The 13,052-nt window shown below is 38.2% G+C and overlaps 1 protein-coding gene across 1 annotated transcript in view; it reads left to right on the forward strand.

Annotated features, from left to right (window-relative positions):
* The window catches only part of SH3BGRL (SH3 domain binding glutamate rich protein like), a 136,772-nt gene that overhangs the window by 99,787 nt on the left and 23,933 nt on the right, over positions 1-13,052 (forward strand). The window contains exons 2-3 of the mRNA XM_010592701.3: positions 7,272-7,457; positions 11,773-11,853. Coding sequence (XP_010591003.1) covers positions 7,272-7,457; positions 11,773-11,853 — 267 coding nt within the window. The remainder of the gene's footprint in view (positions 1-7,271; positions 7,458-11,772; positions 11,854-13,052) is intronic.

The raw sequence follows: 13,052 nt of genomic DNA on the forward strand, positions 1-13,052 counted from the left end.
ATTCGATATGACAATGAAAGTAGAAGCATCTACAAACCAGGAGCACCAAGGATTCCAGGAAGCTACTAGAAGCTGAAAGGAACAAAGAAGGACCTTCTCCTAGAGCTGACACCATGATTTAGACTTCTGGCCTTAAGACAACAGATTTTTGTTCTTTAAAGCCACCTAAAAAAAAAAAATTTTTTTTAATTTGTGTTTGAGCCCTGGTGATACAGTCATTAGGAGTTCATGCTGGTAACCAAAAGGTCAACAGTTTGAATCTACCAGCTGCTCCTTGGAAACCCTATGAGACAGTTCTACTGTGTCCTATAGGGTTGCTATGAGTCCGAATCGACTCGACGGCAATGGGTAGTAGGTAGTAATTTGTGTTATTTTGTTATGGCAGCTATAGGAAACTAAGACAGAGTTTGAGTAACAAGATATGGGCATTTTAGCACCCCCAGCAAGTGGCTGAAGGACTGCTCAGAGACTGTAAATTTCTCTACGAGAAACCTTAGAAAGACAGAACAATTATTGCAGTACAAAGTCCCCAGATGATATAAACAGTTAAGGTGCTCAGCTGCTAACTGAAAGGTTGCAGATTCAGATCCACCCAGAGGTGCCTTGGAAGAAAGTCCTGGCAATCTACTTCCAAAAAATCAGCCTTTGAGAATCCTATGGAGCACAGTTCTACTGTGACACACATGGGGTCACCATGAGTCAGTATCAACTCTACAACAACTGATTAAACATTACCTAGGCAGAGGTCCAACACTTGTCCTTCCTTTGCAGCATAGGATCCTACTAATGGAATTGAATATTTCTGTCACTTTTTGTTCATAATGATGTGGAGTTTGAGTAAATTGTCTACACACTTATTTGAATGATAGAGGAAGCAAGATTTCCGCATTCTGTTTGATCACCTTTCTTTGGAATATGTGTAAATATGAATCTCTTGCAGTCAGTCAGCCAGGTAACTGTCTTCCAAATTTCCTGGCATAGATGAGTGAGCTCTGCATCCGTTTGTTGAAACATCTCAATTGGTATTCCATCAATTTCTGAAGCCTGGTTTTTCATCTGTGCTTTCAGTGCAGCTTGGACCTCTGCCTCCAGTACCGTCGGTTCTTGACCATTTGCTGCCTCCTGAAATGGTTGAATGGCGACCAATTCTTTTGGTACAGTGACTGTGTATTCCTGCCATCTTCTTTTGATGCTTCCTGTGTTATTTAATATTTTCCCCGTGGAATCCTTCAATACTGCAGCTAGAGGCTTGAATTTTTTTTCTTCAGTTCGTTCAGCTTGAGAAATGCTGAGCGAGTTCTTCCCTTTTGGTTTTCTATCTCCAGGTCTTCGCACATTTCATTATAATACTTCGTCTTCTCGAGCCACCCTTTGAAATCTTCTGTTCAGCTCTTTTACTTCATCATTTCTTCTTTCGCTTTAGCATCTCTGTGTTCAAGAGTAACTTTCAAAGTTTCTTTAAGAAAAAAATCCATCCGAAATATCATGAAGCTGAGCAGGAAAATGTAGTGGAAAAAACTTCAGCTTTGGAGTTAGGGAGATCTAGGTTTATCGCCTGTAGCTTTGTGACTTTACATTAACTTTGCACTCTGAGTCTCAGTATTCAAATCTGTAAAACACATTTGAAGTAATTCTGCCTTACAAGAAGCTGGACTATACAAGAAGAATGTGGCATCAGGAATGGAAGAAGACTCCTTAACAACCTACGATATGCAGATGACACAACCTTGCTTGCTGAAAGTGAAGAGGGCTTGAGGCACTTACTGATGAAGATCAAAGACCACAGCCTTCAGTATGTATTACACTTCAACATAAAGAAAACAAAAATCCTCACAACTGGACCAATAAGCAACATCATGATAAACAGAGAAAAGGCTGGAATTGTCAAGGATTTCACTTTACTTGGATCCGCAATTAATGCCCATGGAAGCAGCAGTCAAGAAATCAAAGGACTCATTGCATTGGGCAAATCTGCTGCAAAAGACCTCTTTAAAGTGTTAAAAAGCAAAGATGTCACTTTGTAGACTAAGGTGTGCCTGACCCAAGCCATGGTGTTTTCAATCATTTCATATACGTGTGAAAGCTGGACAATGAATAAGGAAGAGCGAAGAAATGATGCCTTCGAATTATGGTATTGGTGAAGAATATTGAATATACCATGGACTGCCAGAAGGATGAACAAATCTGTCTCGGAAGAAGTACAGCCAGAATGCTCCTTAGAAGCGAGGATGGTGACTCTATCTCACATACTTTGTACATGCTATCAGAAGGGATCAGTCCCTGGAGAAGGACATCAGCTTGGTGAAAAAGAGGGTCAATGAAAAAGAGGAAGACCCTCAAGGATATGGATTGACAGCGTGGCTGCAACAACGGACTCAAGCATAGCAACAATTGCGAGGATGGTGCAGGATTGGGTACAGTTTTGTTCTGTTGTACTTAGGGTCACTACGAGTCGGAATCGACTTGACAGCACCTAACAACAGCAACAACAACCTTTAAATACCTATTTTCTTGTCTTTTTCCACTGGAACCTATTTTCTAAACCACTTTGGCCTTAACATCTCTTTAGAAATTGTTCTGCAGACATGACTGTGGTAGAAGTGCAACTAAAATAGAAAACAAAAACAGCAGTTTTTTTTTTCAGTATTAAAATAGCAAACTCCAAATTATGCTCTCATGCTTCGACATCTTAGAACATCTGTCAGAAGAACTCTAGGGAGCTAGGAGTAGAGGTGGGAGGGGGACGAGAAAATTCTTAAGTCATCTTAACCCAGAGTTGTTGCTTGTTGATAAAGAGGTATAAATTACAAGTTTTACGTGACTCATTGTGACCAAAACATTTTTTTTTAAATATTGCAAAACAGGCAAGCTGAAAACAAGTGTCTCTTTTTAGAAAACAAGTGTCTCTTTGCCCATTAAAAAAAAAAAAAGATTGAGCAAAAGGAAGCCTGAGGCTTAAAGCCCCATGGCAGTATTCATTTAAGAATGCATAGGAATCCCTCTGGTTACTTAAGGACTGCACAGTGGCAACAATGCACTGGTTCGGTGCCAAACAAACTGACTGGGATTTCAGATTTGATTTTCTTTTTAGGTGTATCTTGTTAGTGGATTAGCAAAAGACTGAAAAGGCAGCTTTAAATGCTGTTTGTTCACTCCTCTCCTTACTGTTAAATCTTAAGGCACAGGCCCAGAAGAGACAGGCCAATTATTCTCCTAAACTGCAGAGGTTCGCCCTTCCTAGGGCAGTATTTGAAAAGAAATAGAACCAGTTAGGGGTAGACTATATATCTGAATTTCTCCTTGAGGAATTTGGCTATGTCACTATTTATAACCTGTCTAAAAATGTACATCCACTCAATTGTTATTCATTTATAGAATTGCATATGTATAAGATTTAGTAGTAGAGATTGTGATGATCTGTTTATAATGTTTCCAAGTTTATTTTGTAATATTCTACCGTCATTGTTCTAGTGAAATATGCTATAACCTTTGTGAGCTCTGTTCACAGCTAGCCAGTTTTATGTTGAATTTCACTAAGTACATTTTCTTTTCATTGAAACTATAGTTTGCATGCAGTATAGATGGATGTAGAATCTAGTATTTGTGCTATCATTACTAAGCTTAGTCTAAATGGCATTGATACCAGTAATAAGTTCTTGCTCTTCTCAGTTGCTCTCATACTCATTGACTTTTTTATTGACTTGGCCCCTCTCACCTAACCACCTCTTACTGTTGTCTTATCTTTTTTAAAGACCATGTTGTAATTTAATTTTTTTTATTTATGTATGTTTTATCCCTCCCACTAAATTGTAATCTTGGGAGGGAGTCTCTGCTATTTTCTTTAAAAGTTTTAGAGAATCTATTAAAGTTCTTATGCACTTAAGAGGCATCCAGCAAACATTATTGAATAACTATTAAGTACAATTTCTAACAATCATTTTAGGTTTTAGCCCATCAGAGTTGGAACCTCTGTCAGTGTTGTCAGTTCAGGAAATGTACCAGAGGTTGATTATAAAACAAGGCAAAAACCCCATCTTGATTAAATGTTTTATGGTAGGTTGGCACTTCCTTTCATGAAAAAGATCTCCTTGTTTTTTTATTTGAAGTATCATTAGTGAAGCTTTGTTCTTCCTTTGGTATTAGGAACATTCACACTGACACCTTCTAAAGCAAAAACTTTGTCAGTCATCTCTGAGCCCATGTGAGGTTCCTCCCTTTAAAAGAAACTTGACCCTTGGCTTGGTAAACAAGAGGCTTGCAGAAGCTTGCAGGAAAGCATCTGTTTCCTCTAGGCAACAATTGTTCCATAGCCTTGCTGAGTGCCTTTGAAGGGAAGGATACCTTGAATCTCAAATCCCAGACTTGGTATTCTCTGGGTGGGGGTTGTGGGGGGTGAGGGTATGGTTTACTCTTTGTAAAAGGTTGATTTATATTCCTGGGCACTGCCATTGTTCACTTGCAAATACATTTGTGTGCTGAATAGGATGTCAATAACCTCTTAACTTCAAACTCATTTTTTCCTGTAGGAAATTTAAATTTTATTCCTTAGCGAAGCCTTGTGATACTTTTCTAATTGTTCTGTCAGTGTATGGGTTTCAGTCACATCTGGTCAGCATGCCTGTGTGTTTCTAAGTCCTATTAAGGAAATAGGAAATTAGCAGCATTGGATACCCTCTTCTCAGTATGTGTTGTAGTGAACACACGGCTATGTGCGTAAAAGAAAGGTATTAGTTCTTTAAATATAAAATATCCCTTGCTGGAAATAAACTCAATGTGTGAAACTTTGGAAGTATAGATATGGTCAAGTAGGGAAATGATTACTTTGTACATTCCTTGCAACTTCAAAGCCTAACAAATGTTCATATTTGACATGCCAGGACCTAGAAATAAAGTGTGATTATGGACCATTCTGTTCAGCCTTATGGAGATACAGAATACTCGAGGAGGCATGTTTGTTTTTCTTCAGGCAGTCTCTGAGCAGGAGAAATAGTTGTAATCCAGAGCTGATAGAGGGAGAATAAAGATATCAGTGAAAGCACTGGCATCCATTTTAACTCAACACAGTGAACAGTGTCCTCAGCATAGTAAACATTCAATATGTTTTCAGGATGGGAAAGGCCTCAAAAAGCCATCTATCTTAAAGGTCCTCCACCTTTGGTTTGGTCATACAAACACGACAAATGACATTCACCCAGGGCTATGTGTAATTTTAAGCATGTTGGCTTCATCTCTTCACTCTCATTCAAAAATTGCCAAGTGCCTGAAAGTAACATTTTTAATGGTGTATCTTCATATCTACTTAAATTTTTATTAAATTTGCAAATGATCGACAAGTTACTTGGCACACGTCACACTAACTGGATCCCTCTACTCTATCATGGGGATTAAGAGCTATGATTTAATCAAAACTTCCACCTAGTTTATGAGTCTCCTAGATACTGCTGTTGACTATTTATTGACTTTAACATTGATTTTCCTCAAAATTCAAAAGTGGGTATATGTTTTATTTAGGTATGAAATTCTGATTTTATAAGTTAATGAGGAAATAAGATTTTCCTTAAAATAATTACCTTATAGCAAATTTTACAGGATTGTAAGTGATCTTTAAAGAAGGAGATTCTGTACTCTGATCTAAATCATCTGTAGAAATTGTATTTTCCATTGGGATAATTTAGAATTTTTTTCCCCTGGGGTTAAGTGATGAGAGAAGATTATTTACCCACAATCACAAGCAAATTAAAAGATAAAAAGTACAACCTCTGTGGAACTCAAACAGATACCTGTACACGAATTTCGTTGCAACATTACTCACAATAGCTGAAAGGTGAAAACAACCCAAATGTCCATCAACAGATGAATGAGCAAACAAAATGTGGTGTACATATACAGTGGAGTATTATTCAGTCAGAGAGAAAAATGAAGACACAAAAGGACAAATATTGTTTGATACCACTTATATGAAATATCTAGATTAGACAATGCATAGAGACAAATGTTTATTAGTGGTTACCAGGGCCTGAGAGGAAGAGGGTATGGTAGTTATTGCTGAAGGGGTACTGAGTTTTTGTTTGGGGTGATGGAAAACTTTTGGAAGTGGATAGTGGTTATGGTAGCACAACATGGTAAATGTAATTAATGTCACTGAATTATATACTAAAACTTGGTTAAAACAGCAGACATTTTGTTATATATATATATTTACCACAATTAAAAAAAAAACCTCTGTGCATGTATGTATGTATGTGTGTGTGTATGTGTTTGTATATGTAAATCCAGATGGTATTTAACCGTATGTGAGCTTTTCATTTTGCATTTCATTTGCATTGACAGGACTGCTTCTTTTTATTTATTTGTTTTTGTCGTTGTTGCTCTCCCCGTGTGTCTTTTTAGTGTGACTCCATGAAGAAATGTGCTTTTTGTTTGTGCTCAGAAATGTTAAGAAATGGTTTTAAGTCTGGATAAATTAGCACAGATGTGTGAATTTGGGTTCTAAAAGAAATGCATATCAGAGGGGAAACATAAATAAGAAGCATTAAATTTACTATTTTCAGAGCTCTCTCTTTTGTATGATAAGAAGAGAAAATAAGTGTACCATCCCTATCTGTCAATCTAGTTGAAGAAGCAGCACAGACATGCATGGAAAAGACTTTCTTAACAGCACATGTTAAGGGCTAATGAGTGGTATAAGTGTATTCCAAACTTAGTGTTCTGGAAGGCTTAGCTCCTGTATCTTCTTCAGCTTGTCTTTGAAGCAGTAAGAATTGAGGCTTAGAATGACTCTAAGGCCTTGTAAGATTTTCAAGGAAAGATTCACTTCTATTCACTATACAATGGTTGCTAAGACAGAAAGTAATTTGTTTGTTTAGGGAGACTTTCAACAAAGGCTGAGACTAAAAGAAGCTTGTAGTTAATCAGAAACTACAGCTGCTCAGTGCACACACTTTTGAATTAACTGCACTTTTTTAGGCTATTGATATGCATCAGCTAGCCTCACTCCCATGATTAAATGTAGGGATTTTCAATGGAAAAAAGGAAAAGTCAAGTTAACAAAAGAATCTGTGGGCTGAAAACTCTTCAACCGACTTATAAAACATCATTAACAAGACAATAAAGAGGGGGAAACCATGTATCTTCTGTGAAACCACAGATTTTTGTCTATGTCTGAATTCATTTCTGCTAATTAAGAAATACTGATGTTTGTTGAATTTGAAAACTATGAACTACCAAAGCTATTTGGTCAACAAGATAGTCTCTTGTCATTTGGGTCCTAGATTAAGAAGAAACAGCAAGATGTGCTTGGTTTCTTGGAAGCCAACAAAATAGGATTTGAAGAAAAAGACATTGCAGTCAATGAAGAGAATCGAAAGTGGATGAGAGAAAATGTACCTGAGAACAGGCGACCAGCTACAGGGTACCCCTTGCCGCCTCAGATTTTTAATGAAAGCCAGTACCGTGGGGTAAGAAAACAATTTAACAATATAAATTCTTGTTTATTGAAATGGATTGCCTCAAGTCTGTCCTATCTCCTTCACAGGTCCTCTACAAAATCTCTATACAGTCATTTCTCTTGTTTATCCTCAGTGTCTATTGTAGGCAGCTAGAGTATTTTGCTTTCTACTAGGAGGCAGAAGGACGAATCCGTCAGTCACAAAAATATTTACGTTTAAATTTATAAATACAGACGTTGAACATGTAGTTTTCCTTACATTTCATCTGAATTCCAACAAGAATGATTGTTTCGTTTCTGGTATGTCCATGAAGAAGCCACTGAAAATAAGTCAGCTGCTTTAGTTATTTAGATTAAAATCACTTAAAAACAAAAAGAGGAGTATATTATTTTCTGTTTGAAGGTAGTAATAATTTTATTTTGGTATTAATGTTTTTTTGTAAATTTTTGAGTTGGCTATTCAGGGAGCCTGGGTGGTCCAAGTGGTTTGAGATCAGCTGCTAACCTAAAGTTGGAGGTTCAAACTCACCTAGTCACTCTGTGGAAGAAAAGCCTGGCAAATTGCTTTTGTGAAAATTACCAAAACCCATTGCTGTTGAGTCAGTTCCACCTCATAGCAACCCTATAGGACAGGGTAGAACCACCCCACAGGGTTTCCAAGGCCGTAAATCTTTACGAGAGCAGATTGCCACATCTTTGTCCTGCAGACTGCCACGTCCTTCTCCTGCAGAGTGGCTGGTGGGTTTGAACCGTGAGCTTTCGGTTAGCAGCGGAGCACGTTAACCACTATGCCACCAGGGCGCCTTTGTAAAGATTACAGCCAAGAAAATCCTATGAAGCAGTTCTACTCTGTAACACATGGAGTTTCCATGAGTCAGAATTGACTGGATAGCAACAGGTTTGGTTTGGTTTGGTTTATTCGATATTCAAGGAGTCCCCGAGTGATGCAAATGGTTAAGGGCTCAGCTACTAACCGAAAGGTTGTAAGTTCAAACCTACATAAAGGTGCCTCAGAAGAAAGTCCTAGTGATCTACTTCTGAAAGGTCACAGCCATTGAAAACCCTATGAAATACAGTTCTACTCCGACACACATGAGGTCACCATGAGTGGGAATCAACTCCACGGCAACTGATTTTTTTTCTTTTTAATTATTATTCAATATTCAAATATATAATCTTGATTAATCATCATTTACACCATGGGAAAGTTTCCTTCATTCTTCATTTGCTATATATTCAAGTAACTTCTGTAGCTTATGGCCATTCTAGGCACTATGGGGGTACAAGTAAAGAATACAGTCTCTTCTCTTGAGGAGCTGGTCAGGAGTGGGATGTGGGAGGAGCCATACAAACATGAAGCAATTACATAGCAGTTATGAAGACACAACCATGTGATGAAATGGTACAGAAAGCATGGGTAAGAGCTACAGGAATTCTGAGTAAAGAATTGTTTGCATTGCAAAGTCCTCAAGTTTAGCATGACTAAGGAACAGTGGTTTTAGAGCCACAAATCCAGATCTTCTAGCTATATGTTTATAAAAAACATGGGAGTAAAAAAGCCACTTCTTGGTGGAGATCCTTTCATGTGCCAGTTGAGTGCATCTGGGGGAGGTGTATGACAGAAACGAGAAAGTTTATTGGCCCAAAATATCTTCTCTGCTAGTGAATTTGTCAGTTATGAGGAGGGGTCTGCAGATTTAATCTCTTGCTGCAAACAGGGCCATTTTGCAAAGATGTACTCTGCAGATAAGAAAAGGGGACTTAGGCTATCCTTTTAGATAATGAAACCTCAGTGCCAGTATGTTTGAAATTTCTGCAAATTATTGAATCTTAGGGGGCTAGAAGAGGCCTCAGAGGTCATCTGGTGTAATCTAAACCAGCACGTGTTGTTTTAACCTCTGCTTTTTCCAATTTCAGTTGTTTGACCTTTGAAAACAAATGCATTTTGGGTTATAAGGGTACATTTATGAGTATGTTTACCTGCTTTATTTCTCTCTTGGAAGTCATATTGCAGGCAACTAGAGTATGTTTCAAAAATAAGTTAACGGTCACTAAGAAATGGGAAGATGGAAATAAAGGGGCAAGGAGGTGAGACTCAACAAATCAAATGTTAATGGAAAAGGAAATTAACTTCTATTGTGTGCTTGCTTTGTGTCAGGCACTGAGCTGGGTGCTTTAATAACAATAAGAATTAAGATTTTTCCTTGTACAGACTCTTAGGGAGAAAAGTATATAGCAGCCATTCATTGAAAATTTATATGCCAGCCATTGTAATAATGCACTTTCTGTGTATTCCATTAATTAGTCATCACACTAATTCCATGAGGTAGATCCTGTCATTTCCATTTTATCGATGAAGAAATTGAGACCAAGAAGAGATTAACTGATAACTAGTAAGTGATAGGGCCGGGATATGAACCTAAAAAAAACCACCTAGATCTGCTAAACTCCTAGTTAGTTTCACTTTTGAAACTACTGTGTTGTTCATTATTCTGTTTACTCAAAGATCCATTCTTCATCCTTTCTTTGCTCCATTCTGTATTGCAAGGGGCTGGCTTCTGCAAACTACATTTCCCAGTCTCCATTGCCAGCTGGAGGTTTGGCCAATGGGAGGCACTAGTTGGAAGACTGGAGGACAGGAAAAGCCAAGTTATTCGCCATCTCCCTATGTCTGGAGTTGGCCATGACAGAGGCTGCATCTTTTTTGTGGTACCAGCTCTACGAGGTGCCTCAGCTCCTGGGATGTGTAACACCACCTTCTCCACTTTTCCCTTTAGCCCTAGCTGTGGTAACAGCTTCCTGCTATTGCTAATCTCTGGGTTGCCTCACAATCTCCTTTCAGCTCTTCTCAAACCTTTGTGATGAGTACTCTAGGTTGTTTCCTTTATTGAACTCAGGGTTTCTTTTTTTCAAGTTTTTTCTTTATTGTACTTTAGATGAAGGTTTACAGACCAAACTAGTTCCTCAGAATTAAGGGTTTCTTAACCTGGACGTTACTGACATCTTTGTCCTGACATTTCTTTGTTGTGCATTGTTGAGGTTAGCAGCATCACTGGCTTCTGCCACTAGATGGCAGTAGCACCCCCTACTTGTGACAACCAAAAATGTTTCTAGATATTGGCAAAAAGTCCCCCGAAGAGGAAAAAAAAAAAAGGGGGAGGGCCGAATTAACCCCACTGAACTTTGGTTTAGGTTCTCATTTCCAGAAAGTGATTGAAACAAAAACCCTACCTACGTAGTTGAGGCTCTGCTGTCCAAGATACATATATATATAGTCTTTGCTTTGAAAGAGCTTATGCTGTATGTTTGAAAACCTAAAGCACATTTCCATGAAATGGTAATTAATACTTTATACCTCCTAATCCTCCAAGCGCTGGGAATTATAGGTGTTAGAAAAGAACTCTGTAACTGATGATCTGTTGGTTAGACCATCTCTAGAGAAGCCATCAAATTGTGAGTGCTTTCCACCTCTAATAAAAAAAAAATTTAAATCAGCCAAAATGCCAAGATTATCTGTGTATGTTTAAAATAAAGCAAATTCAGGATAGGTGTAGACAATGGCTGTGCTTTGTAAGTATGTTTGGTATTGATTATATACCCAGAACCCAGTGCCGTTCGAGTCGATTCCGACTCATAGCGATCCTGTTGATTATATGTCATAGTCAAATTTGGGCAAGTCTATTATTTATTTTTGAGACTGTTTAGTGGCTCAGAGGATGACAGTGGGAAACTGAACCAAATTCAGTTGTGTGAGGCTTATCTTGGATCCTTGAGTTAAAACCTCTTAGTGGTTTGGTTGCTGTGATCATATTTTATAAACATCTCATTCCCTTCCTCCAAACACAGCCCAAGTTCACATTCACTATTCTCCTGGCCTTGGGAAGATCTAGGTAATATCTGGTCTAACTTAGGATCTAGGGAAATCTCTACCTTAATGAATAATGGAAGAGAAATAATGGAGAACTGGAGCAGCAACCTCATACCAGAAATGCGCAGTCTCTTACTGGAAAATAGCTGGCTGCTTTGGACTGTTGGGGTAAGCTGCTTGCCCTTGGCAGATTTAAATTGTTTGTGATATGGAATAAGCCATTCTGCATTTTCTGCTCCACAGAACAGCATCCTTTCTAACCCCTGTTAAATGAGATCCCAGAAGCCTTGCCTCTTTTTTGCTCTTTCCAGAATTTAAGCATAAATGGAAGATATCCTGTCTGACCCAAGGGGGTAGCTGATCTTATCGACCATTCAGGTCATTTTGAATAAATCCCCTCTCTTTTTTCTTTTGTTGGTTGCATATTGCTAATTCTTCTTGCCTTCTTTTCACTAAGGACTATGATGCCTTTTTTGAAGCAAGAGAAAATAATGCAGTGTATGCCTTCTTAGGATTGACAGCACCACCTGGTTCGAAGGTATGTTTCATTTTTGTTTTCTGGTCTATAGGTTATTATTTTATTGCTGCAGAGTTTTTAAGTTAGTATTATCTCTACCTTTATTTATTAGTCATATTAAGCCAGATACAGTAGAACATAGCTAAAAGTTAAAGCCCCTACTCTGCATGCCCTACACCCCTAATTGGGCAGACCTGTAACCCACTGCCATCGAGTCGATTCTGACTCATAGGGACCCCATGGGACAGAGTAGAACTGCCCCATAGGGTTTCCAACGAGTACCTGGTGGATTCGAACTGCTGACCTTTTGGTTAGCAGCCAAACATGTAACCACTACTCCACCAGGGTTTCCACTTGGGCAGACAGATGTGTATAATCAAATGCATAAAGTATGTGAACAGGACGTAGGGTAGAGTGACTTTCCTCATAAAACTGTCCGAGACAGCAAATTTCTCATTGGCCCATTCACAAATAAGTGGTTAACAATTTCAAAGAATCCATTATTCCAGCTGTCATGAATGGTCCTACGTCCACAGCAAGCATCTCAGTTTATGGTAATCTCCTTGGCAGCATTTATTGTCTTTGTGTGAGAGCAAATGCAGAGTCATCTGTTCAAGTTAACTAAGAGCATTTGAGTTGCAAAACTGGTCACTAAATTGCTAGCTAAATTTGGGGCTTTTTTTTCTCTGCCACCTACAAATTAATTTTTCAAGCTGCAGTGTTCCCAGGGGAGAACAAATAACAAAAGGGAGTAAAAATGAAATTCCTTATCTAATAAAATGTCTCAAAGCTACGGACTTTAAATATATCTTTGCCTTTCACAGTAGGTCTTCTCGGTACAGGTTGGCTTAATCAGAATGTATGTCTCCTGCTCTAACATTTTATGTTTCTTTCTTAGCAACTGATGTTATGTTAAATAGATTCTTTATACTCCAGCTTCTTCTCCAATTTTCAGTCTGGGTTGTTGTCCATTCTTTCACTAGAGACCATTACTAGCATTCTGTCTGCATCACTATGAAATTCTGTTTCCTTGCCAAACTTATTTTCCTGTGGATAAAATGTCTTATTTTAGGCTTTGTATAATTTAAGTTTTAAGAAAAGTTAGGTAAGGCGTTTTTGTTTAAATAAGTTAGCAAGACCCAAGTGAAGTTAGCCAGTTCAGTGCAGATTAGAGAAAGTATGAAAGAAAGGATAGTCTTTTTTTTTTTATGGCTGATGAC

The sequence above is a fragment of the Loxodonta africana genome, chromosome X (genome assembly GCF_030014295.1).
Source record: "Loxodonta africana isolate mLoxAfr1 chromosome X, mLoxAfr1.hap2, whole genome shotgun sequence".
Taxonomy (NCBI): domain Eukaryota; kingdom Metazoa; phylum Chordata; class Mammalia; order Proboscidea; family Elephantidae; genus Loxodonta; species Loxodonta africana.